This window comes from Plecotus auritus (genome assembly GCF_963455305.1).
Source record: "Plecotus auritus genome assembly, chromosome: 1".
NCBI classification, from domain to species: domain Eukaryota; kingdom Metazoa; phylum Chordata; class Mammalia; order Chiroptera; family Vespertilionidae; genus Plecotus; species Plecotus auritus.
In genome coordinates this window covers 212883723-212909163 of record NC_137770.1, presented here as the reverse complement: position 1 = coordinate 212909163, position 25441 = coordinate 212883723, and the positions used below count along the sequence as shown (strand labels likewise).

Genomic DNA, 25441 nt, shown 5'->3' with positions numbered 1-25441 from the left:
CCCAGGTACATGCCCTTGACCGGAATCGAACCTGGGACCCTTGAGTCCGCAGGCCGACGCTCTATCCACTGAGCCAAACCGGTTTCGGCCAAAGAAGTAAGTTTAAACCTGGGACCAGGATGCAGAAATATTGAAGGATGAAAAGTAGTTATCTAGGTTGCTGGTATAGGGAGGAGAGGGGAAGAGGCAGGATTTGGTAGGATCCTGATAAGATGGGAGTCTAAAAAGTAGAAGTTCAATAAAATGTCCTATCATTTCATCGAGTACTCAATAGATACTCTGTTCTGACATTCAAACACATCTTGATATTTAATATCTTACAAAACCCCTAAACCTTGTCTCTGTGTTGCTTGAGTGCTGACTATACCAGGATGCATGAATTTTCTTTTCTCCCCAGAAGAGTTATATATTATCCCTATTTTGCAGTCGGGAAAATTGGGCCTCTGATAAATTAACGTGTTCATAGTCTCTAGTGCAAGCATGTCAAACTCAGGGCCCATAACGAATATTTTTGTGGGCCAGCCAATATAACGGTATGTAGGAAACGTTTTAATAAAAATTTCGTAACTTTTACAATATCCTGTTATACATGATTATTAATGAACTACAACATTCACTAATGATTACTATAATCGTGTTGCATTCATTTCCCTTACGCACCTTACGTACAGGCACACCATTTCTCTCCACTAATACTAGCAGCGAATATTTTAGCGATTGCCACGTCATTAGTCTTAGACTGACTTGTTTGATGTGCGCAACAGGAAATATTTTGCTTTTGGAGAACAATAAAAATAGGTTTATTTGCATTACGCTTACTAATTTGTGCAGTTATTCAGTGTGTGGTAAGTTAATGTTCAAGAAAAAACATTGATTTTTATTACAATTTAAAAATATATATATCTTTATTGATTTCAGAGAGGAAGGGAGAGGGAAAGATAGAAACATCAATGATGAGAGAGAATTATAGATCGCTGCCTCCTGCACACCCCCCTACTGGGGATCAAGCTCGCAGCCTGGGCATATGCCCTTGGCCAGAATCAAACCTGGGACCCTTCAGTCCGCAGGCCGACTCCCCCACTGAGCCAAACTGGCTAGGGCTTTATTAAATGTTTTATTATTTTATGTTAACGATTACTCATTTATTTCACTCCTTTGTATTCAGCATGTCTCTATCGAAATAAACCTACGTTTCTATTGAAAATTGAAGCTTTTGTTCTTTTGTGGCCCACATAAACTTAATTTGGCCCGTGTTAGCCTTTTAGTTTGACATGCTTGATCATGAGTCTTAGAGCCAGGATCTAACCCGGACATTCTCACCTGAAAACACTTTACCTTTCCTGCCTTACCTCCGACTGCTCCTAAACTGGAACCCAAAGGGCAGCCAAAGGGTTTCACCAAATCCGCTTAGCACTTGCAGGTTCTTTTCTTCTGTGCCTTTGCCCATATTCCCTTCTCTGCTGGAGCTTTATTCAGAACCAACCCCAGGTTTTCCTATTATCTTTCAAAACCCCATTCAAATGTCAATTCCCCTATGAAATACTCTCAAGCAGCAAGAAACCTTCTCTCTCCTCTTCTTCAAACGACTCTTTACGGTTTCTACTTGGTATGTTACCACCCCCATAGACCTTTTATTTATCTTCCACAGATCGTTGCCCAGCTCCGGCGTGGGGGTACCAGGACACGGCTTCGCATGCAGTGGTCGCGCCGAAATGCACGATGCTTTGAGCCGAAACTTTGGTAACCCATTCTCAACCCGCTCCTGGGGTCCCACACCTTATGCCTCATTCAGGAAAGGTGTACCCACTTTATCCACGAATTTCTAGCAACTACACAGTAAGATATGGTCTCTGACGCTGACTCGGATAAAGGCGCTTCCGACTCTGAACGCTTAGCAACCACTGGCTTCCTCCCCCGCTGGCCACCTCCGAGATCCTTTTCCGGGGCAGAGGTCATCCCGTCCCGCCCACGTTTCCTCCAAGATGGCGAGCGGCGGCGGCGGCGGAGCTGGGGGGGTTTCAGTGCCTGCGCTCTGGAGCGAAGTGAACCGTTATGGCCAGAATGGTGACTTCACGCGCGCTCTCAAGACCGTCAACAAAAGTAAGTGTCAGGGCGGGCGCTGGGGCGGGCCCGGGCCGGCGGAAGGATGCGGTCTCCTTCCGGCGCGCGCGACCACCTCTGAGTAGACGCGGGGGAGGGAAGACCCAGCTGCCAGTCCCGGGCTCGAACCCCTGGCGGCCGCGGTGGAGTTGGGTCGCGGCTCCGGCTGCCAGAAACTAGCCCTTGGTTTTGGGGTGTATAGAGCCACGTGTACTTCCCCCTTTACACCCCTTGGGAGGCGAGGGAGGGGTTTAAAGAGACCGCTGCTGCCAGCGCCTCATCCAAACTGTTCTCTCATGTGACTCCTCTGTTTTCACGCCTTATTTCGCAAATATTCCCCATTACCTTCTCTTCTACCATTTCACGGAGTGATCGAGACAGTACTGTTGCTGAGGGAGCTTGTTCCCTTGGGCCTCAGCAGCGGGAGGAACCTGCCTGTGACACGTAATTTAGAAGCTGGTGCTGACAAGGTGGAAGCTGTACGGACGGAGAGAAGGAAGGGCTGGCTGTGTATACCAGGCCTGCACTCCCACAGATAGAATCTCTCCAGTGTTACTACACCAGAAAATGTGTCTGTGAAAGCACCGACATTTGAAATCACGTCGGAAGAAAAATTTGGCCTGCTTTGTTGTCCAATAACTGATAATTTCCGATAAACTGCCTTCAGTATGAAGTTTATTCATTATGTTCTTTTATCCTTTATTACTTAACTGTAATGTGGTTATGCTTTTTAATGCTCTCTGTCGTGCTAAATTCTTTATTGAAGATGCCGCCTATATATTTGGTAGATTTGGAAATGAAATTAACACGACAGAGTTTGCTATTTAAAGCAGTAATAACATACAAGGTATGTAAGTACAATACGAGGTTGTATAAATAATTTTCACCAACCTGTTGTTGGTTTAATGTGAAAAGAAGTGATTGTGCTCATAATACAGTGTTTGGTGATTTCAGGCATTGAGGCAAATAGATGCCAATTAGAATTATTTGATTCCTAAACTTGTTTTGAATTAGGGTTAGCTTTTGGCTAGGCCTGCAGCCAATACTACTCAGTCACAATGTAGTAAGTTATAGGAACTATCTAACCAGCAGCTCTCATTTTGTTATCCAGTACAGTATATATTTTCTTCAATAGCAGAAGCTTTTGACTCTTAGAATTGGGTTCTTGTAGTTGCCCAGAAGCAATGGGAGTGATCCTAGTCATTTTGACACTGAACAGGTGTTTAGCATTGAAACGTGGCTACCTGACTCCGTCCTTGTACTTCTCTTTGGTCATTTTAGGTGAAAAGGGGAATTCTGAATGTTTCTTTGAAACTATTGCCAGCAAGATAAATTGCATTTGTATACTTTACAGCTTATAAATATCGCCAAAATGTTCTCATTTCATCTTCTTGATAACATGGTAAAATAGGTAATGCTTTCATACTCGTCTTGCAGATCAAAAGATTAAGATTTGTAGTTAGATGACTTGCCCAGGACCTCAAGGCATCTAATGACAATCTTGTACTCAAAACTAAATTTGTTTCCAAATTCTACATGAACTTTCCTCTTTCCCTGTAAAGTAATGAAATATGTAGCATGCATCCCAAGATGAAAAAATTGTGAAAAACAGCTTTTTTCTTGCTTCTTTGTAACTCTCCTTTTATCACGTCTTAAGTTAAAAATGAAGATCCCTCTTTTAAAAAAAATGTTTGACAAATCATTTTTGCTGCAATACAATTGGAAATGTAATTTCCTGAGGCAGGGAGTGGGAAAATTTAGTAGAAATGTGAAAAGGGAATAGATTTAACAATTCTTTTCCTAAATTGTTCCGTAGTACTGCAGATCAACAAGGATGATGTAACTGCCCTACACTGTAAAGTGGTATGCCTTATCCAGAATGGAAGCTTTAAGGAAGCCTTGAACATCATCAATTCTCATACCAAAGTATTAGCCAAGTAAGTGATTCAGTTGGTTGGTTGTGCAGTTTAGAAACAGTTTTACCATAGCTACATTCATTTATTTCACCACTATTCAGTGATTTTTTTTTTCACCTGTTTCTTTTTTTCTGTTAATTCCCAGTCGTGTCTTTGAAACTCGATGGAGTAATAGTAACTTTGTTCTTTACTGCCTTGCTGAGCCTTTTCTTTACCCCATCTTTCCTTTGAACCACTAAGAAGGAGGTAAATTGTGGAGGGATGTGGAGCACAAATATAACAAGAGTTCTCAGAGGACATAGAGAGAACAACTTAGCAGAAAGTTTAATTTTTTTTTTTAAAGGGGCAGAAAGGGCAGACGTGTGGTAGAGCAGTATAAGTAGAGGTATCTAGGATGGTTTTAGCTGGACTTCTGTACCTTCCTCCTTTGGGAATTGTTCAGGTGAGTTTGATCGTAGGCCAAGATCTTTCACTGTCAGCAGTCTGAGACTGGTAGTATTTTCATTGTTGTATTTTTCACTTAATTATCTCATTTATCTTTTCATGAAATGTGAACTTATATTCTGAATTGTTACTCTAATTTGATTTTTTTAACAGTTGGGTATAAGCCCAAAAGAATGTGTATTGAAATGAGGTTTGAAGCATATTTCTTAATTTAAAAAAAAATACATTCTATTGATTTTTTTTTTTAAAATATATTTTATTGATATTTTACAGAGAGGAAAGGAGAGGGATAGAGAGCTAGAAACATCGATGAGGGAGAAACATCAATTAGCTGCCTCCTGCACACCTCCCACTGGGGATGTGCCCGCAACCAAGGTACATGCCCTTGACCGGAATCGAACCCGGGACCCTTGAGTCCGCAGGCCGACGCTCTATCCACTGAGCCAAACCGGTTTCGGCTTATTGATTTTTTTACTGAGAGGAAGGGAGAAGGATAGAGAGCTAGAAACATCAATGAGAGACAAACATCGATCAGCTGCCTCCTGCACACCCCCTCACTGGGGATGTGCCTGCAACCAAGGTACGTGCCCTTGGCTGGAATCGAACCTGGGACCCTTCAGTCCGCAGGCTGACGCTCTATCCACTGAGCAAACTGGTCAGGGCTGAAGCATATTTCTTTAATTAAAGATTCTGGTTAGTAAAGTGCAGAGCAGTGTATAGTATACTTCCTACTGTATAAGAAAAGGAGGATATTAGAATTTATATGTGTATTTTTCTGTATGTGCCAAAACAAACACTAGCTAGAGAATGTGTAAAAATAGTCACTTGTAGCCCTAGCTCAGTGGTTGGCAAACTGCGGCTCGCAAGCCATGGTTTGCTGCTCTGTTGACTAATGAGTTTGCCTACCACTGCCCTAGCCGATTTGGCTCAGTGGGTAGAGTGTAGGCCTGTGGACCAAGGGCAAGTACTTGTTTTTGCAGGCTCCTCCCTGGTCTCACATTGATGTTTTTCTCTGTCTTTCTCTCTTTTCTTCCACGCTCCCTAAAAATCAATGGAAAAATATCTTCGGGTGAGGATTAACAACAATAAACAAAAAACCAAACAAAACAAAATAGTCATTTGTAGGAGGCAAGAAGGAACAGGGTAGATTTGTAAAGCAGTGGGAGTAAAACCTCTTAGTGTATACCTTTTTGTTTTTTTATTTGAGCCATATACATGTATTACAGATTGAAAACTTATTTTAAAACTATTAAAAATAAAAGGGAAATAAAGAAGCACTGCTTTCTTCTAGTAAATATGTTTAGGTTGAAATTCAGTATTTTGAGTTTTGACCATTTTGTGAGGTTGAGAAATTTTGAAATAATTTTTGCTAGGCAAGTAAATAAAAGGATATTGCTTTTATATATTTTTTTTCTTATAGGTTATGGATGAAATTTCAAAATGCATTTCATCCACTATAGTCCACTCTAGTTTCAGGTGTCACATTAATGTGGATGAAGTTTTAGGTCTATGTATGCTAAGTAGTGTATTTGTTGTTGTGTGTTTACTAGTTTGGATACAAATACTTTTCTCCTTTAAGATTTCCAGTTACTTTTTCTTACTAATCCTGTACTTCTTGAACAAGTTAAAAGCAGCACTATGGCTTATTATTTGATAAGTAGATTTAAGAAACTTCTAAAATAATTTATTTAAAATAGTGTTTAGATTGTCTGTGTTCCTGAGACAATTATTTAGCTGATGCATTATTTCATTCTTAAATGTTTATTTCAGAAGGCCAGTAATTCTAATAAGAATATCCATGAAAGCAAGAAAGGTTAAGGAAATGGATATAATATTTTCTGCCACTAATGAGCTGTCTGACTTCCAAATAAGTCACTAACCTTTGTCAGCTTCCTCATCTCTTTTTAATGGGAATTGAATAATAATATATATCAAGTGCTTAGAGCAGTATCTAGCATATAGTGAGTGCTCCGCTGTGTGAGCTAATAACGAGATGTTGTTTTTTTCCTTTTCAGTAACTCTCTCTCTTTTGAGAAGGCATATTGCGAGTATAGGCTGAACAGAATTGAGAATGCCTTGAAGACAATAGAAAGTGCCAACCAGCAGACAGACAAACTAAAGGAGCTTTATGGACAAGTGGTAATTACTGTTTTTAAATACCTGTTGACATCCGTCCTGAGTGAGCATGACTCTACCTGTAGCAAAGAGCAAGGATGAGGAACCTGATGCTCCACAAAACTTGCCACCAAACCAGTTTTTAAGGTTTAAACATATTTCCTCTTCTTAATCTTCATGCAAAAGTTGCATATATAATGTTCTATGAATGGATGATTTCCCCAGGGTAAAGTTAAGACCTATCCTGTGAAATTTGGACTTTTTTCTTTTTTTTATTTGTTTAAATTTGGACTTTTTAGTTAGAAAGGAGCTTACATACTTAAACAGTTTAAAAATTGTATTTCTAGTTTTTAACTATTTTAAGTTTAATATAAAATCATGATGATAATTTAGATAAATTCAGCTGGTTCATGAAATATCGTATTCTAAAATACCTTATTTTTACATGTTTTGAGACATATAATTAAGCCTAGTGTAAAATAGGGCTTTTAATGATAAGATGATAGAAATGTTATGTTAGAACTAGCAAAACCCTCTTTAAAGATTTTTAAAATGTCAATTTAGGACAAATAATGCTGTATTGACTGTATTGTTCCCAAGAGGTAATATGAGTTTAAAAATATAAATGGATTGAAAAAAGATTTGGGCAAGTTCATGTATTGTAAAAATAATTTTTAAGGTAAGCTGGATCAATGTAAGGTAAATTCTGGCACTTTGAGACTGATGAAGGGCACCAGTCTCTGTCATACATAGTGAACTGACTCAGTAATGGTCTTTCAGGACAACTTCAGTGAAATAAGCAGGAATCATGGTGTGTGTACTTCATACTAACCCTATACGATTGCTGGTTTCTGAGAAAGATAAAATGAAGATTAAATTCAGTGAACTAGAAATAAAAAGTCCTTTTGTTAACATCTAATTTTGTTCCTGTTTACTGGAGTTTAGTAGTTCCTCTGTGTTGTGGGAAATTTTTTCCATTGTAAGTCAGATTTAGGTAATGGTGATTTCTATTACAGAAAGGTTTTCTTTCACACCCCACTTAGGCATTTACCTAACCTCAAAAAGAGGTAACTACAGTGACTTTTTCTAACTGAATAATGCCTGCAAATCTGCAATGTAGTAGAAATACATTACAAGTAACTTTTTGGAAGAACTAGTAGCGTGCGGTACTAAATGGAAAATTATAAAGAAAAAATGGTTGATTGCCCATGTTATGCTGAATTCGTTTTCCTTCTTAGTGGTTTCAAAAAGGGTTTGTATAGTGTTAGAGACATAACACTATATTTCTCTTCTCCTCTGATTTTTTACTTGTTATTTGTCTTTTCAGTTATACCGGCTAGAACGCTATGATGAATGCTTAGCTGTGTATAGAGATCTCGTCCGAAACTCCCAAGATGATTATGATGAGGAGAGAAAAACAAACCTTTCAGCAGTTGTTGCAGCTCAGAGCAATTGGGAAAAAGTGGTTCCAGTAGGTATCTCTGAGTCCCCACACAGCCATGAAATGATATTCCTGTCTAGTGTTTGATTGGTATTTTGTTTCATGACAGGAGAACTTGGGCCTCCAAGAAGGCACACATGAACTATGCTACAATGCTGCATGTGCACTGATAGGACAAGGCCAGCTGAGTCAGGCAATGAAAATCCTACAAAAAGCTGAAGGTTGGAAATTTATTAAAATCATTTATAATTGTAATGCACATACAACTGCAAAGTATTTACAAAAACTGCATTTGACTTTCTGATGTTTTTAAGGTGGGAATTTCTCAGAGTTCTTCTAGCCTTTTCTCTTGGTTTTTTGACAATATCTCTTCTCTTTCTGTCTAATTTATATTACTTGTTTATTTTCAACCACACTGGATCTTAAAATATGAATTTTGAGGAGGAGGTTTTTGGATAAGTTACTGTGCATGTTAAATGTAAATTGAGTTAATTAATGGCAAGCATTTACATTAGTACATGGCATCCTATATAATAAAAGGCTAAAACATAAATAGACCAAATGGCAGAACGACTGGTCGCTATGACGCGCACTGACCACCAGGGGCAGACGCTCAATGTAGGAGCTGCTCCTTGGTGGTCAGTGCGCTCCCACAGGGGGAGCGCTCAGCCAGAAGCCGGGCTCACAATTGGTGAGCGCAGCAGGGGTGGCAGGAGCCTCTCCTGCCTCCACAGCAGTGCTAAGGATGTCTGACTGACGGCTTAAGCCGTCAGTCGGGCATCCCGTGAGGGCTCCTCGACTGCGAGAGAATGCAGGCTGGGCTGAGGGGCCTCCCCACAAGTGCATGAATTTTGTGCACCGGGCCTCTAGTATAATAATATAAGCATTCAGTAATTATTGTTATGTTATTAGTTGTTATTCAGCATTAGTTATTGTTATTAAACAGGTACTTAAGTATATAATAATATGGTGTGCCTTATGTGTATATCTATGCACACACACTATATTTATACATTAATAAAACTACTCAAGCACATTTTCACTCCATTTAGTGTGTTTCCATATATAATATTTACATGTGTTTAAGCTTTTTAAAACAATGTTTTTTAAAGTTCACACACTTTATTTTTAATATTACATGAATTTTAAAATTTATTTATTTTCCTTGGAGTGACACTGATTAACAAAATTATACAGGTTTCAGGTACACAGTCATCTCTACACTGTATTGTGTGTTCACCACGCCAAGTCAAGTCTCCTTTTATTATCACCAGTTATCGCCCCATACCCTTCTTCAATCCTCCTTTCCCCAGCAATCGACACACTGTTGTCTATGTCCATGAGTTTTTCTTCTTTTCTCTTCTTTTTCTCAATCCCTCAACCTTTCCCCAAAGTCCCACTCCCCCCCCGCTCCCCAGTAGCTGTTAGCCTGCTCTCTGTCCATGGGTCTGTCTCTGTGTTGCTTGATAGTTCATTTTGTTTATTAGATTCCGCCACATATGAGTGAAATCATATGGTACGTGTCTTTCTCTGACTGGCTTATTTCACTTATATAATGCTCTACAGGTCCACCCATGCTGTTGAAAGGGTAAGATTTCTTTTCTTTATGGCCGAGTAGTATTTCATTGTGTAAATATACCACAGTTTTTTTATCTACTCCTACTGATGGGCACTGGGCTGCTTTAAAATCTTGACTGTTGTAAATAGTGCTGCAGTGAGCATAGGGGTGCATGTATTCTTTCAAATTAGTGTTTTGGATTTCTTTGGATATATTCCCAGAGTGGAATTTTTTATTTTTTTATTTTATTTTTTAAAATATATTTTATTGATATTTTACAGAGAGGAAGGGAGAGGGATAGAGAGTTAGAAACATCGATGAGAGAGAAACATTGATCAGCTGCCTCCTGCACACCTCCCACTGGGGATGTGCCCACAACCAAGGCACGTGCCCTTGACCGGAATCGAACCCGGGACCCTTCAGTCCACAGGCCGACGCTCTATCCACTGAGCCAAACCGGTTTCAGCGAAGTTTTTATTTTTTTGAAGTAACTCTATGCTGCTTTCCACAGTGACTGCACTGATCTACATTCCCACCAGCAGTGCACGAAGGTTCTCTTTTCTCCACATCCTCACCAATACTTGGTTGTTGATTTATTGATGATAGCTATTATGACAGGTGTGAGGTGATATTTCATTGTGGTTTTAATTTGCATTTTTCTGATGACTAGTGACCTTGAACATCTTTTCATATGTCTGTGTCCTCTTTGGAGAAGTGTCTATTCAGATCCTTTGCCCATTTTTTATTTTTTCATATCCTTTGCTTTTTACTTATTTATTTTTTTTAATTTAATAAATCTTTTTTCTTTTAAAATATATTTTATTGATTTTTTTACAGAGAGGAAAGGAGAGGGATAGAGAATTAGAAACATCGATGAGAGAGAGACATCAATCAGCTGCCTCCTGCACACCCCCTACTGGGGATGTGCCCGCAACCAAGGTACATGCCCTTGACCAGAATCGAACCTGGGACCCTTCAGTCCGCAGGCCGACGCTCTATCCACTGAGCCAAACCGGTTAGGGCTAATAAATCTTTATTGTTCAGATTATTACAATTGTTCCTCTTTTTTCCCCCATAGCTCCCTTCCACCTGGGTTCCCACCCCACCCTCTGCCCTTACCGCCCCCCCCCACTGTCCTCATCCATAGGTGTACGATTTTTGTCCAGTCTCTTCCCACACTCCCCACACCCCTTCCCCCCCCCGCCCCCCGAGAATTGTCAGTCCACTCCCTTTCTATGCCCCTGATTCTGTTATATTCACCAGTTTATTCTGTTCATCAGATTTTTTATTCACTTGATTTTTAGGTTCACTTGTTGATAGATACGTATTTGTTGTTCATAATTTTTATCTTTCCCTTTTTCTTTTTTCTTCCTCTTCTTAAAGAATACCTTTCAGCATTTCATATAATACTGGTTTGGCGGTGATGAACTCCTTTAGCTTTTTCTTATCTGTGAAGCTCTTTATCTCACCTTCAATTCTGAATGATAGCTTTGCTGGGTAGAGTAATCTTGGTTGTAGGTTCTTGCTATTCATCAATTTGAATATTTCTTGCCACTCCCGTCTGGCCTGCATAGTTTCTGTTGAGAAATCAGCTGACAGTTGTATGGGTGCTCCCTTGTAGTTAACTGTTTTTCTCTTGCTGCTTTTAATATTCTCTCTTTGTCTTTTGCTCTTGGCATTTTTAAAAAAAATATATTTTATTGATTTTTTACAGAGAGGAAGGGAGAGGGATAGAGATTAGAAACATCGATCAGGTGCATCCTGCACACCCCCTACTGGGGATGTGCCCACAACCAAGGTACATGCCCTTGACCGGAATTGAACCTGGGACCTTTCAGTCTGCAGGCCGATGCTCTATCCACTGAGCCAAACCAGTTATGGTGCTCTTGGCATTTTAATTATGATGTGTCTTGGTGTGGTCCTCTTTGGATTCCTTTTGTTTGGGGTTCTCTGTGCTTCCTGGACTTGTAAGTCTATTTCTTTCACCAGGTAGGGGAAGTTTTCTGTCATTATTTCTTCAAATAGGTTTTCAGTATCTTGCTCTCTCTCTTCTTCTGGCACCCCCATAATTCGGATATTGGTACGCTTGAAGTTGTCCCAGAGGCTCCTTACGCTATCTTCATATTTTTGGATTCTTTTTTCTTTTCCGGTTGAATGTTTTTTTACTTCTTTGTATTTCAGATCTTTGACTTGATTCTTGTGATCCTCTAGTCTGCTGTTAGATCTCTGTATAATATATTTTTTTAAAATATATTTTATTGAATTTTTACAGAGACGAAGGGAGAGGGATAGAGAGTTAGAAACATCGATGAGATAGAGACATCAATCAGCTGCCTCCTGCACACTCCCCACCGGGTATGTGCCCGCAACCAAGGTACATGCCCTTGACCGGAATCGAACCTGGGACCCTTGAGTCTGCAGGCTGACGCTCTATCCATTGAGCCAAACCTGTTAGGGCTGTATAATATTTTTTATTTCAGTCAGTGTATGCTTAATTTCTAGTTGGTCCTTTTTCATATCCTCGAGGGTATCGCTAAATTTATCGGCCTTTTCTAGATAATTCTTGAAAAACCTTATAACTGTGGTTTTGAACTCTATATCCAGTCGTTTGCTTTCCTCCATTTCTTTCATTTGTGACCTGTTTCTTTGTCTCTGCATTTTGGTTGATTCCCTGAGTTGATAGAGTGGCTTTGTGTGCTAGGTGTCCTATAGGGTCCAGTAGCTCAGCCTCGCCAGTTACCTGAGGTGGACATTCTTGGTGCACCCCTTTGTGGGCTGTGTGCACAGTCTTGTTGTAGTTAAGCCTTGATTGTTGTTGGTATCACTGGGAGGAATTGACCTCCAGGCCAATTGGCTGTGAGGATCAGCTGTGTCTACGCTGGCAGAACATCTGTGCTGGAGACACCCTTATGAGACAAGACTTGCAAAAGCCTCTGTGCTCAGCTTGGATGGGGCGGAGTCTCAGGGCGGAGCAGACAGCATTGGTTTCCTGTCAGCCCTGTTCTAATAGGCCCCTGTGTCTCAGTGTCCCGTAGTAATCGCTCCAAGCACCTCTGAGAGAAATCCGCCCTTGAGTTCCGCCCGCTGCCAGACAGTCCAGTTTCTCCCCGAATGAGTCTGGGTCTCCAGAGTCTTGCCCGGAACTGGAGTTCAGTGCAGTTGGGAGCTTTTGTCTCCCTCCTGCTTGAGAAAGCCAGCTGCGGACTCAGTTGCCAGCCCTATCCGTGGGTGCGCCTCGGTACCTCTGCCTTCCGCAGTTCCTCTGAGTCTCAGTGTGCTTTTCTCTTTCCTTCTAGTTGTAGAATTTCCACTCAGCCAGCCTTCCTGTGGTTCTGGATGATGTCCGTTTTGTCTTTTAGTTGTAGTTTTGAAATTGTTGTGCGAGGCAGCAGTTTAGGTGTTTACCTATGCCGCCATCTTGGTTTCTCCCTTTGCCCATTTTTTAATTGGATTGTTCGGGGTTTTTGGCATTGAGTTTTGTAAGTGCATTATAAATTTTGGATTTTAACCCATTATCCGATGTACCATTGGTGAATATGTTCTCCCATTCATTGGGTTGTCTTTTTATTTTGTTGATGGATTCTTTTGCTGTGCAAAAACTTTAGTTTGATGTAATCCCATTTGTTTATTTTTTCTTTTGTTTCCCTTGTCTAAGGTGATATACCAGGAAAAATATTGCTATGAAAATGTTCGAGATTTTACTGCCTATGTTTTTTTCTAGGATTTTTATAGTTTCAGGTTTAACATTTTAAGTCTTTAATCTATTTTGAGTTTATTCTTGTATATGGTGTAAGAAGCTGGTTTAGTTTCATTGAAGCTTTTAATTAGAAAAAGAAAATAATTTATTAGAAAACTTACGTTTGGTCTTAACTCCTGAAACATTTCGACTTTTCTTCTGCATCCATTTTTCCCAGAAGCTATAAAAGTGATGTAGAGACTACGGTGAACAGGGGGAAAAAGGTGAAAAAGGATTTGTTTTACTCTTAAATGTTGAAAGTTAAAATAAGAGCAAAGATTAGAGCAATATAAGAAGAAAAATATGTTTGAGAAATATATTTTCTTGATCTTTTCATACATTGCAGATTTGAATGTAAAAGTAGTACAAACTTTGCAATGGGCAGTTAATTTTAAAATTTGTATATCCTTTGATCTAAGAAGTTTATTTCTAGAAATTTATCTTAAGGAAATAGATAGTTCATATATGTATCTGTATGAATGTTATTTGAAGGGATATTCTAAGAAAAAAAATTTAGAGTCATCTTGAGTTTCTGTTCCATTAGAGGATTGGCTAGGTCTTACTATAACTCCCAAAGAGATCACCATGCAGTCATTAAAAATTATAATATTAAAAATAATAAAAATGTGAACCTATATTTATTATAACATAAAGATGTCCATAGTATATTAAATGGGGGAAGATTTCAAAATATTGTGTAGACTATCCCACTTTCATTTTAAAACGCAGCTGTACGTTTACATTAAAAAAATCCAGTAACTGAAATGCTAATAGTTGTTACCTTCGGGTGGTGGGATTATTGTCTTTATTTATTTATTTTTAATATATTTTATTGATTTTTTACAGAGAGGAATGGAGAGGGATAGGGAGTTAGAAACATCGATGAGAGAGAAACATCGATCAGCTGCCTCCTGCACACCCCCTACTGGGGATGTGCCCGCAACCAAGGTACATGCCCTTGACCAGAATCGAACCTGGGACCTTCAGTCTGCAGGTTGACGCTCTATCCACTGAGCCAAACCGGTCAGGGCTATTGTCTTTATTTTTATACTTTTCTGAAATTGATTTTTTTGTAATCAATATTAATATTTTAAATACCCTTTAAATGATTTTTTTAAACATAGAGATTACAAATGAATGAAAAGTATCAAAGAGCTAGAATAATAAGGGACTAATATCTGTTATAGTTGATGCTAATGATAAATTTCAGATTAACTTGTTATTAAAATTATATTGTTATCTTCTTGCTCTTTGGAATGGTGAAAGGAACAGGAGTTACCCAGCACTGTTAATTTTAAAACCATTTTTTCCTGTAGATCTTTGCCGCCGTTCATTATCAGAAGATTCTGTAAGTATTCCACTGTTGTTAAACCCAAAATTTTACACTTCTGACTAATATAAATTTGTAGGGGGCTTTATTATAGTATTTATTGACTTTTTTGAATAGATGGTGATTCATTGACTAGGAATTACAGTTGAAAACCTCTTGATCAGTTATTTGAAGGCCTCTTAGGGTGAGAAATGACAATATAAAAGTTTTTTATTTTAAATTCACATAAATATAAAATAATTCTGCTATTTTAGATATAGGGCTCAAGTCTTTGAGTCTGGGTATATTCATAGGAATTTTGTGCATATATCTTACATAATCCAGCATTCATGATTCCACTTCCAGTTTTGTTTTTTAAGTGCAATACTAACTTAAAGACAAATGTGAAGTAGTTTCATTACAGTTCTTTTAAATATTACCTTTTTCACCTATCTTACCATTTTCTGGCTCATGTCTAATTAGACAATAATTTTCTTTAGGAACCCACCTTTATCAAATACTTCTGAGCATTTAACATAGTTTTTATTGAAACAAGTCTCTTCACACACATAGTTCTCCTCTTAAGATAATTAAGTTTTACTTGCTTATCAAACATAACTGGCATAATGGGATTAGAAGCAAACACATCTGACCACTAGTCAGCATGCATTCCAGGTGAGAGCAGGAGTGCTGGGTGTGGTAAAAGAGAACAGCCCCCTACCCTTGAGCATTCATTTTATGTAGGCATTATCAGTCACCCTTTCCAGAGGAATGGAGAATATGGATTGATCTGGAGTGTCAGTAAAGAGAGCTGCAGCTTTAAATACAGAATTAGTTTCTGCTTTTGAGTTCTTTGTATGGTGATAATTAGTTAGGATTTTGTAAACTTTCCTCTTGGTGGCAATTCCTAAATTTTAACAAACTGAATCCAAGGGAAAATTCCTATGTCTTACTTAGGATTTTGTACCTTTTGAATGTTTGGGTCACTTGGTAAATATGTGGAGCAATTTGGAGAATTTACAGGGGGAAAACGTTTCTTCTTCTGCTTAGGATGGGACTGAGGAAGACCCACAGGCAGAACTGGCCATCATTCACGGGCAGATGGCCTATATTCTGCAGCTTCAGGGTCGTACAGAGGAGGCTCTGCAACTTTACAATCAGATAATAAAACTAAAGTGAGTTATTAAAATGAAGTGTCTTTTATAGGGGAGGAGGTTTCTTTTTAAAGGTTTGTTCCTTTTTGACCTGCTTATTGTTCACAGGCCAACAGATGTGGGATTGCTAGCTGTGATTGCAAATAACATCATTACCATTAACAAGGTAGGAAATATGCATGCCTATTCCTCCACTTATATTTTACACTGAAAGCGTATTACCTGGCTTTGTTCTAGGACAGTGGTCGGCAAACTGCGGCTCGTGAGCCGCGGTTTGCCGCTCTGTAATGAGTTTGCTGACCACTGACCTAGACTCTCGATTCCAATAATTACAGGCTGTTGTTGTTCCTTGTGATTAAGCCCCTATCCCAGTGGTCGGCAAACTCATTAGTCAACAGAGTGGCAAACCGCAGTTTGCGAGCCGCAGTTTGCCGACCACTGTAGTAGGTTGTTTTTTTTTTCTATGACAGGGTCCAAAATTACAGCAAATCACAATAGTGAGTTACTTAACTCATAATGATGATGATTATGCAAGTAATAAAACTTTTTTGTAGTTACAGATCCTGGACTTTAAAATCTTAACTTATTTTCTTTTTTTTAAATATATTTTATTGATTTTTTACAGAGAGGAAGGGAGAGGAATAGAGAGTTAGAAACATCGATGAGAGAGAAACATCGATCAGCTGCCTCCTGCATGCCTCCTACTGGGGATGTGCCCGCAACCCAGGTACATGCCCTTGACCGGAATCGAACCTGGGGTCCTTTCAGTCCGCAGGCTGACACTCTACCCACTGATCCAAACCGGTCAGGGCTAAAATCTTACTATTTTCTTAGTTTATAATAATATGGAGAATATCTGTTTGTTAGAAAACTAAATGTTTGGACTTTTGCACTGTGTGTGTGCATGTTTTATATGATATTTTCATCTAGTGAGTCTCAAAGTTTTCTGTAGAGAATATTTTTCTTTCCAGTGGCTTTTATTTTGGGGGAGGGGAGATGTGGGCAGGTTCTCTTTCTCATGTTCAGATTTGAAATTCAGGTTAATAGAAAATAACAGTAACATTTGTGGGGGTTTTGATATGCTGTGTGATTTTTTTTCCCCAAGTGCCATCTTACTTCATCCTCACAATTATTGTTTTATGTGGCAATAAATATTTCCGGTCTATAGGAGTATAATCTGAGGCTGAAAGGAGTTAAATGATTTATATAAGATCACAGCTAGTAAGAGGTTGAACTTGGATTCAGATTCTAGTCTCTGATTTCAATGCTTGCTCTTTCTAGCCAGGCGTCCTCAAACTACAGCCCGCGGGCCACATGCGGCCTGCTGAGGACATATATCCGGCCCGCCAGGTGCCGCTGCCTGTCCTGCTTAGCAGCCGACTCGTCCCGGGCCCGCAGTGCGCATAGGAATTGGTTCATAGTTTTTTTTTTAAACTATAGTCCGGCCCTCCAACGGTTTGAAGGACAGTGAACTGGCCCCCTGTTTAAAAAGTTTGAGGACCCCTGTTAGCCCTTCATGGTACCTCTCTCTTCCTGTATAGCAGAAATTCACTGCATCCCCAGAAGTATGATAATGGCATTAAGGGAGGGGGTAGTAGTTACAGGGTGTTGCAGGCCATTGGCATAGTCTAGGTTTCCAAAAATTGACGCTGGTTTTTGAATATAGCAGCAGTATGTACCTACTTATGTTTATGAATAATTTGAAGGATAAATTCTTCTTATGTGCTTTATAATTGTGAGGAGGAGAGTGTGCGAAATACTAAATATCTCAATCTTATTACTTATATATTGAACTTAAGTTAAAGGTATTTATTTCTTTTTACTCAAAATAGTGCTGGATGCAGTAGGTAATAATGAAACATGGTCTTAATCATTACAGTTTTAAAATTTCATTTTGGCATTGAAAAAATGTGCATGTTTAAATTTCTTGCTTTATACTTCATAACTACAGTATTTGGTGAAAGAAGTATCTCTGGGTTGGCATATTTGAGCTTACCCTTGAAAGAGGGATACAGTTTAAAGGTTAAGCAACAGCATAAACATGAATTATGAAGAAATATTTATGGTCTATGGGGGGGATGAGAAAACAGAAGAAGAGAATATATGTATGTGTGTACATACTTATATACATACATGTATATATAATGGCTAGTTTGTAAAAAAGAATAGGTTAGAGTGAATGGTATCAAGGTGGGAGGCCTTGAAAATTAAAATTTTGATTAATAAGTGCCATGATAGCAAAGTTAAGAGAAATCTGGCAGTGGTATGCATAATGAAGTAGTAAAATAGTGATATAAGGAAAACCAACTAGAAATATGGTTTTTGAGGATTGATTTATCTGAAAGCCATTTTCTTGCTGTACATTAAAAAAATTTCATTGGTTTGGAGCTTCACATTCAGAAAAAATAGAATTTATTTTAGATTTCTTCTTTGCCTCCTTTTAGTCTTTAAACTGCTAGAAGACCTAGCTTAAAGAGCACAGTATCAGTTATTTGCAAATAACTATATCATTTAGCAAAACTAGAATACTGTGCATGTAGTAGACACTCTGATGCTCTGCTTGTCCTTCTTAGGATGGAGTGTGTCTTAATTATTGTCTTTCCTTGCAAAGTATGTGACTTTCTGTGCTCCACACAGAAATTCAGCTTCTTTGTACCTCTGCCCAGGTGAGAGGACTTTAAGAAAAAACAGTAACTATGTTACATTAGTATTTTTTGTTAAAATGGATTCAAGAGAGGTGTGAATATATTTCTGAATTTTAATGATTTGCTTACACAATGACAGTATTTCAGAGAGGAATGAATTACTTTTATAATTTGTCATCTAAATTCTAAAGGGCATAATTTGTAGAACTTGCAAATTTAGATAACATTGTAGTCCTAATTTCCACTGCAAGATTTGTGCTACCCCTGTGTACTTTTCTTCAAAAAGCTCAAAACATCCCGGCCAGTGTGGCTCTGGTTGAGCGTTAGCCCATGTACCAAGATTCGATTCCACTCAGGGCACATGCCCAGGTTTCAGGCTCCATCCCCAGTAGGGGGCATGCAGGAGGCAGGTGATTGATGTTTCTCTCTCACTGATGTTTCTATCTCTCCCTTTCCCTTCTCTCAAAATCAATAAAAACATTAAAAAATAAAATTAAAAAAGCTCAAAGCAAGCATGTAATAGTGGAAATATAAAACAAAAGAAAACCAGGAACCCAAAATAAATTTAAATGTATCTTAGGAGCATAGGCACCCCAACCAGGCAGATGTATTATCTTCCAAGCTCTCTTGTTTTTAATCTATATATATAAAAGCCTGATATGCAAAGTGTCCCCTTGGAGTTCTACTGGGAGACCGGGAGTTTGATTGCTTGCTATGATGTGCACTGACCACCAGGGGGAGGCATGGAATGAAGAAAGGCCCTGGCTGGCAGCCAGAAGGCCCAATCAGCCCTGATCGCCGGCCAGGCCTAGGGATCCTACCCGTTCACGAATTTTGTGCACTGGGCCTCTAGTGTAAAATAACTAAATGAAAGTGGAATAAGGCCTTGGAGCCTTAAAAGAGTTGAAGTCTGAGATTGCTATTAATGATGGATGAACTTTTCTTTGTCAGGACCAAAATGTCTTTGACTCCAAGAAGAAGGTGAAATTAACCAATGCAGAAGGAGTAGAGTTTAAGCTTTCCAAGAAACAGCTGCAAGCTATAGAATTTAACAAAGCTTTACTTGCTATGTACACAAATCAGGTAGGTAACAGATTTCTGGTTCCCCTGGCTAACCCTTTTAGAGTATGGTAACTAGGCATTATGCATATGTATCAGTGCAGTCTATTTATATGTTGTCTTAAACCCATGTGTTCTTCAGAATGTCATATATAATAGATTTTATTGGTTAAACAAGTAATTTGCCCAATTCTTTGTAAAAGTGTGCTGTTGGTGGCTTTTAAGAGGAAGAAAATAATGTTTACTCCTGTAAATGAGATAATTTTGTCAATACCTATTTCTAATCTCTCTGAATTAAAGTAAAATAATTAGGCAAAATACATCAAGTTATAAATGTTAAGGATATCAGTTCTAACCCTAACATGCATTAATTCTAATTCAGTTATGATTTTATACTTTTCTAGAGCAGAAGTTTTCAGTGGGAGAGTGAGAAGCAGTAACATTTTTATTATTTAGAACTGAGTTAAATTATTCTAAAATACTTTAGCAAGAAATACGTATTTTGTTGTTTTGAAACAAAGGCTTATACTTGATGTATTTTTTTAAACAAAATTCTGGAATTTAAGCATCCAAATAAATGTTTAATAACTCTTCCTTTTCAATTACTTTTAAAACTCATAGTTTAAATTCAGTCAGTGGAAATCTTTTCCTTATAGGAAAAAATTGAGAATAGATACTATAAACCACTTTTCTCACCCTAGGCATTTTTTTTACTTACTGTTTTATTTCAGCTGATTTCCTTTCCCCTTCCTACATCCTTTTTTTCTTTTTGGTCTATCACTTGTTTAATTTCATTAACCAGTTTATTTGGGGGGCGGGGGCAAATATTGTTTTTTAGGCAGAACAATGCCGAAAAATATCTTCCAGTTTACAGTCCCAAAGTCCTGAGCGTCTCCTGCCTGTGTTAATCCAAGCTGCACAGTTCTGTCGTGAAAAGCAGCACATAAAAGCTATAGAGCTGCTTCAGGTAAAGGAAATACTTGAATTTTTAATGAGGTATCCGATAGTTGCAGCCTTGTTTCATTTTCATTATGTATAAAAGCTTGTAAATATGGGTAAACTAACAGGTAATATACTTCTAGACATTTTAGTTAATTCTTGGTCTACGGCTTTGCTTTATATAAATTTGCATTAGTATATGTTTGTCATAAACCCTAACGAATGTTTTTATTTTTAGATCTGTTTAACTAGTTAAGGGTTTGTTTTAGGCTTATAATACCAGAACATACTTAAACTCTTTTTCAATAATGTATTCTCCAGTAAGTTCCAACCTAACCTCAAATAATTACAGAGATACTTAGTTTTAATCAGCCTAAGTCAGCTGTTAGATTATTTTTTAATTTCCTGAGGGTAGTAGAATACATTGGAAAGTTGGACAGGGTGAAATTAGTACCATCCTGAGGGGCAGGGTTGTCTAGCCAGAGACCCAGTAAGGAGGTATCATTTATTTGAGTATCTTAAAAATATTATGTAGTAGTCTTAATTATTTATTTTAGTGACACTCTGGAAACTTGACATTATTGCTCTTATTTTCAGAGCATAATTTTAAAGCACAGTGGGTGTCGGGTAAAATTTTTCCAAAATAAAACTTGGACTTTAAACCAGAAGTTTAATATTTTAAAACTAGATTTAAATTTTTATGTAGCTAAGATAAGTAATTGGAATGAATAGTATAAATAAAATGTGATTTTTCCCCCCCAATTAAAAAATGTTTAGGAATTTTCAGATCAGCATCCAGAAAATGCCGCTGAAATTAAGCTGACCATGGCACAACTGAAAATTTCTCAAGGTATTAATGATGATTTCATGATGACTAAAATATAGTTTTAATGGAAATATATGTTTGGAATGATTCTGAAGTAGTTGACTGTGAATTTAAAATTTATGCATAATGGAGAAGCATAATTATTGTTGTTTCAAATATGAAGCTAGATGGTATGAGCTCCAACAGACTTAGTGAGTTAATTGGCCTTTTCTTGGGTTATTACTAAATTGTCAGGATGATTCTCAGTCTATGCCTTGAAAGTCTGTAGAAGCAAAGGATTTCTCTGTTCCAGAAGACCATACCTGACTCAAATTTCTTGGGTATGTGGTGTGTAGAAATGCTTATATCTGTCACTTGGTAGTATTTGCATGAAATAAGGGTTACTTTGCCATCCTAGTTCTCAGAATTTTTTAGCTTAGGCCTTTATCCTTTATTTATGCTTTACAACTCATATCTTTAGGGGAGAGAAGCAAGTAAATTTAATGAAAACATATTTTTGATTCTTACAGAAAACTGTTAGTGTTTTTGTCCATAATTTTGAACCAACCTTGAGTGATTATCTAGAGCTGTATTGACCATATTTGGTTGCCCCTATATACATGTAGCTCTTTTATGTTAAAATTAAATGAAATTAAAAATTCAGTTTCTCAGTTGTGCTAGCCACATTTCAGAAGTTTTGTAGCCACATGTGGCTAGTTGGACAGAATAATATAGAGGATGTTTCCATCATCATAGAAAATTTTATCAGACAGCTCTAGTGTACAGTATGCATTCTCAGTGGGGATGATAATTGGTTTGGATATTGGATTTTATGATGGCTAAAGTGAAAATGTTATGGGTAGAGGGTGAGGGAGTTAGTTGGCAATTGGGGGGGGTGGAAATGTGTAAAAAGACTCCTTAGTGGGGTACTAATGAAAACAAGGTTGAGAAACACTGCTGGTCTCCCTGTTACCTTATTCTCAGATTTGCTTACCTTTTTGTTTCTTTTCCCTTTTCCCACCTCTCTTTCTTTTTCTTGCTCTCTTCTTTATCTTCTTTCCACATTCAGTTTTCAGGGTGGTTTTATTTTTTTAAATTTTCTTTATTGATTAAGGTATTACATATATGTCTTTATCCTCCCTTTGCCCCTCAACGCCCCCGCTCATGCCCTCACCCCCCTGGTGTCTGTGTCCATTGGTTATGCTTATATGCATGCATACAAGTCCTTTGGTTGATCTCTCCCCCAGGGTGGTTTTATTTTTGCAAAGATTATTATTATTATTTTTTTAAACTCTTAGGCATGTTTTTTTGTAGACCTAAGTATGAGTTTATTTTTGTATTGTTTCAGAGAGCAAGGGAGAGGGAGAGAGCGATAGAAACATCAATGATGAGAGAGTATCATCGATCGGCTGCCTCCTGCACGCCCCCTACTGAGGATCAAGCCTGCAACCCAAGCATGCGCCCCTGACCAGAATCGAACCCGGGACTTCCAGTCTGTAGTCCAATGCTCTGTCCACTGAGCCAAACCAGTTAGGGCTGCAAAGATTATTTATCATACTAAAATTACTGAGAGAGAGTACCTGTCAGTAGTTTTTGTTTTTAAAGACATTAATTATTTAGGTTTGCAGTGAGTAGAAAGTCAGAATTTTAACACCTTAGGAAAGTTTCCATTGCACTCATATCTATAGTAACATATTTCAAGGCCTAAGACTCAATTTTTTTATTTGTAAAATGAATAGAGTACATTCTTCTCAAGATTCCAAAGCTTGAGTATTTAGAAATGTTATAAAACATGACTCTTAAATTTCTTGTCTTTTTTTTTTTTTCATAATATGCTTTCTTGATTGTGATGGCTGATCTTGTCTTTAATTTCTTAAGGTAATATTTCCAAAGCATGTCTAATCTTGAGAAGCATAGAGGAATTAAAGCATAAACCAGGCATGGTGAGTTTATAACTAAAATCTCATACAACTGAAAAAGTAATGGAATTAGTAGTCCATTGGTATGTTTGATGTTTTTTGTATTCAATTAATTTCTGCCTATTTCTTTCTATATACATAATCCTATATAATAAAAGGGTAATATGCAAATTGACCCTAATGGAGGAAAGACCAGAAATGACTGGTTGCTATGACACACTGACCACCAGGGGGCAGATGATCAATGCAGGAGCTCCCCCTGGTGGTCAGTGCACTTCCACAGGGGGAGCGCTGCTCAGCCAGAAGCCAGCTCACGGCCGGCCAGCGCAGCGGTGGTGGCCGGAGCCTCTCCCACCTCCGCGGCAGCCCTAAGGATGTTTGACTAATGGCTTAGGCCCCACTCCCAGCAGGCCTAAGCCATTACTTGGACATCCCCCGAGGGCTCCTTGGCTGCCAGAGGGATGTCTGAGTACCAGCTCAGGCCTGATCCCCCCGGGAGTGGGCCTAAGCCAGCTGGTGGACATCTCCTGAAGGGTCCCGGACTACAAGAGGGCACAGGCCAGGTGAGGGACCCCCCGCCCCCCCGAGTGCACGCATTTTTGTGCTCTGGGCCTCTAGTAGTTAAAATAATAATGGTAGCCTGGCTGGCGTGGCTCAGTGGTTGAGCGTCTACTCATCAACCGGGAGGTCAGGGTTTGATTCCTGGTCAGAGCACATGTCTGGGTTGTGAGCTTGATCCCAGGGTGGGGCGTGCAGGAGGCAGCTGATCAATGATTCTCTCTCATCATTGATGTTTTTATCTCTCTCTCCCTCTCCCTTCCTCTCCAAAATCAATAAAAATATGTTTTAAAAAATAGTAACAGTAATTTTCTGGTATAAATTTCATTTCATTTTGTGCTTTGCTTTGCCCTGGTCTGTTATTTAGTCAGATATGCCAGGTACTATTTAGGCCTTACCTTACCACTGAGAGCCAACCTTAAATAACCTAAGATCCATATAGGGAATTACTTAGCCTAAATTATTTTGTCCTCAGTATGATTTCTTTGAGGTAAAATAATTTAGGAATAGTGGCCAATAAATTTAGTTTTTAGTTCTCTGATTATCCCAGCATCACAGATTTAGATCACTAATATAGCTGTGAAAGCATCTGTTTTGAAGTAAAGACTAATTCTATAGTAGTGGTCTGTGCATTTATTAAACTAGGACTGTTTTATTCATGCCTGTATTCTTTCACACAGCTTTTACAATTGGGACTCAGAAAATGTGTAAGAGTATTTGCAGGTTCATATTTTAAAGCCTTGGCTACAGTTATTTTATGTTAAAATCAAATATGATATACTAGAGGCCAGGTGCATGAAATTCGTGCATGGGGCAGGGGGGTGTCCCTCAGCCCAGCCTGCACCCTCTCCAATCTGGGACCCCTCGAGGAATGTCCGACTGCTAAATGGGCAGTTGGACATCCCTCTCACAATCCAGGACTGCTGGCTCCCAACTGCTCGTCTGCCTGCCTGCCTTATTGCCCCTAACCGCTTCTGCCTGCCAGCCTGATCAGCCCCTAACCACTTCCCTGACAGCCTGATTGATGTCTAACTGCTCCCCTGCCAGCCTATTTGCCCCCAACTTCCCTCCTCTGCCGGCCTGGTCACCCCTAACTGCCCTCCCTAGCAGGCTTGATTGCCCCCAACTACCCTCCCTTGTAGGCCTGGTCCCTCCCAACTGCCCTCCCCTGCTGGCCTGATCACCCACAACTGCCCTCCCTTGCAGGTCTGGTCCCTTCCAATTGCCCTTCCCTGCTGGCCATCTTGTGGTGGCCATCTTGTGTCCACATGGGGGCAGGATCTTTGACCACATGGGGCCAGCCATCATGTGTGTTGGAGTGATGGTCAATCTGCATATTACTCTTTCATTAGATAAGATAGAGGCCTGGTGCACAGTTGGGGGCCAGCTGGTTTGCCCTGAAGGGTGTCCCGAATCTGGGTGAGGGTTCCCTTGGGGTGTGGGGCGGCCTGGGCAAGGGGCCTGTGGTGGTTTGCAGGCTGGCCACGCCCCCTGGCGACCCAAGTGGAGGCCCTGGTATCTGGGGTTTATCTTCTACAATTGAAACTTTGTAGCTTGGAGTGGAGCCAAGCCTTCTGCTCGCTCCATGGCAGCAGCCATTTTTGTTGGGATTTATTTATCTTCTATAATTGAAACTTTATAGCCTTAAGCAGAGGCCAAAGCAGGCCAAGGCTGCGGAAACTTGGCTTCCTTCATCGCTGGGGGCAACCCTAGCCTCCTGCTCTCTCCAGCTCCATGGCTGCC

The 25441-nt window shown here is 39.2% G+C and overlaps 1 protein-coding gene across 1 annotated transcript in view; it reads left to right on the top strand.

Annotated features, from left to right (window-relative positions):
• Positions 1–1948: 1948 nt before the first annotated feature.
• The window catches only part of SRP72 (signal recognition particle 72), a 37607-nt gene continuing 14114 nt past the window's right edge, over positions 1949–25441 (top strand). Inside the window, exons 1-12 of the mRNA XM_080662423.1 lie at positions 1949–2100; positions 3917–4037; positions 6476–6599; positions 7903–8046; positions 8126–8237; positions 14627–14658; positions 15670–15794; positions 15882–15939; positions 19370–19501; positions 20316–20444; positions 21194–21266; positions 23100–23164. Coding sequence (XP_080518549.1) covers positions 1983–2100; positions 3917–4037; positions 6476–6599; positions 7903–8046; positions 8126–8237; positions 14627–14658; positions 15670–15794; positions 15882–15939; positions 19370–19501; positions 20316–20444; positions 21194–21266; positions 23100–23164 — 1233 coding nt within the window. The 5' untranslated portion in view covers positions 1949–1982. The remainder of the gene's footprint in view (positions 2101–3916; positions 4038–6475; positions 6600–7902; positions 8047–8125; positions 8238–14626; positions 14659–15669; positions 15795–15881; positions 15940–19369; positions 19502–20315; positions 20445–21193; positions 21267–23099; positions 23165–25441) is intronic.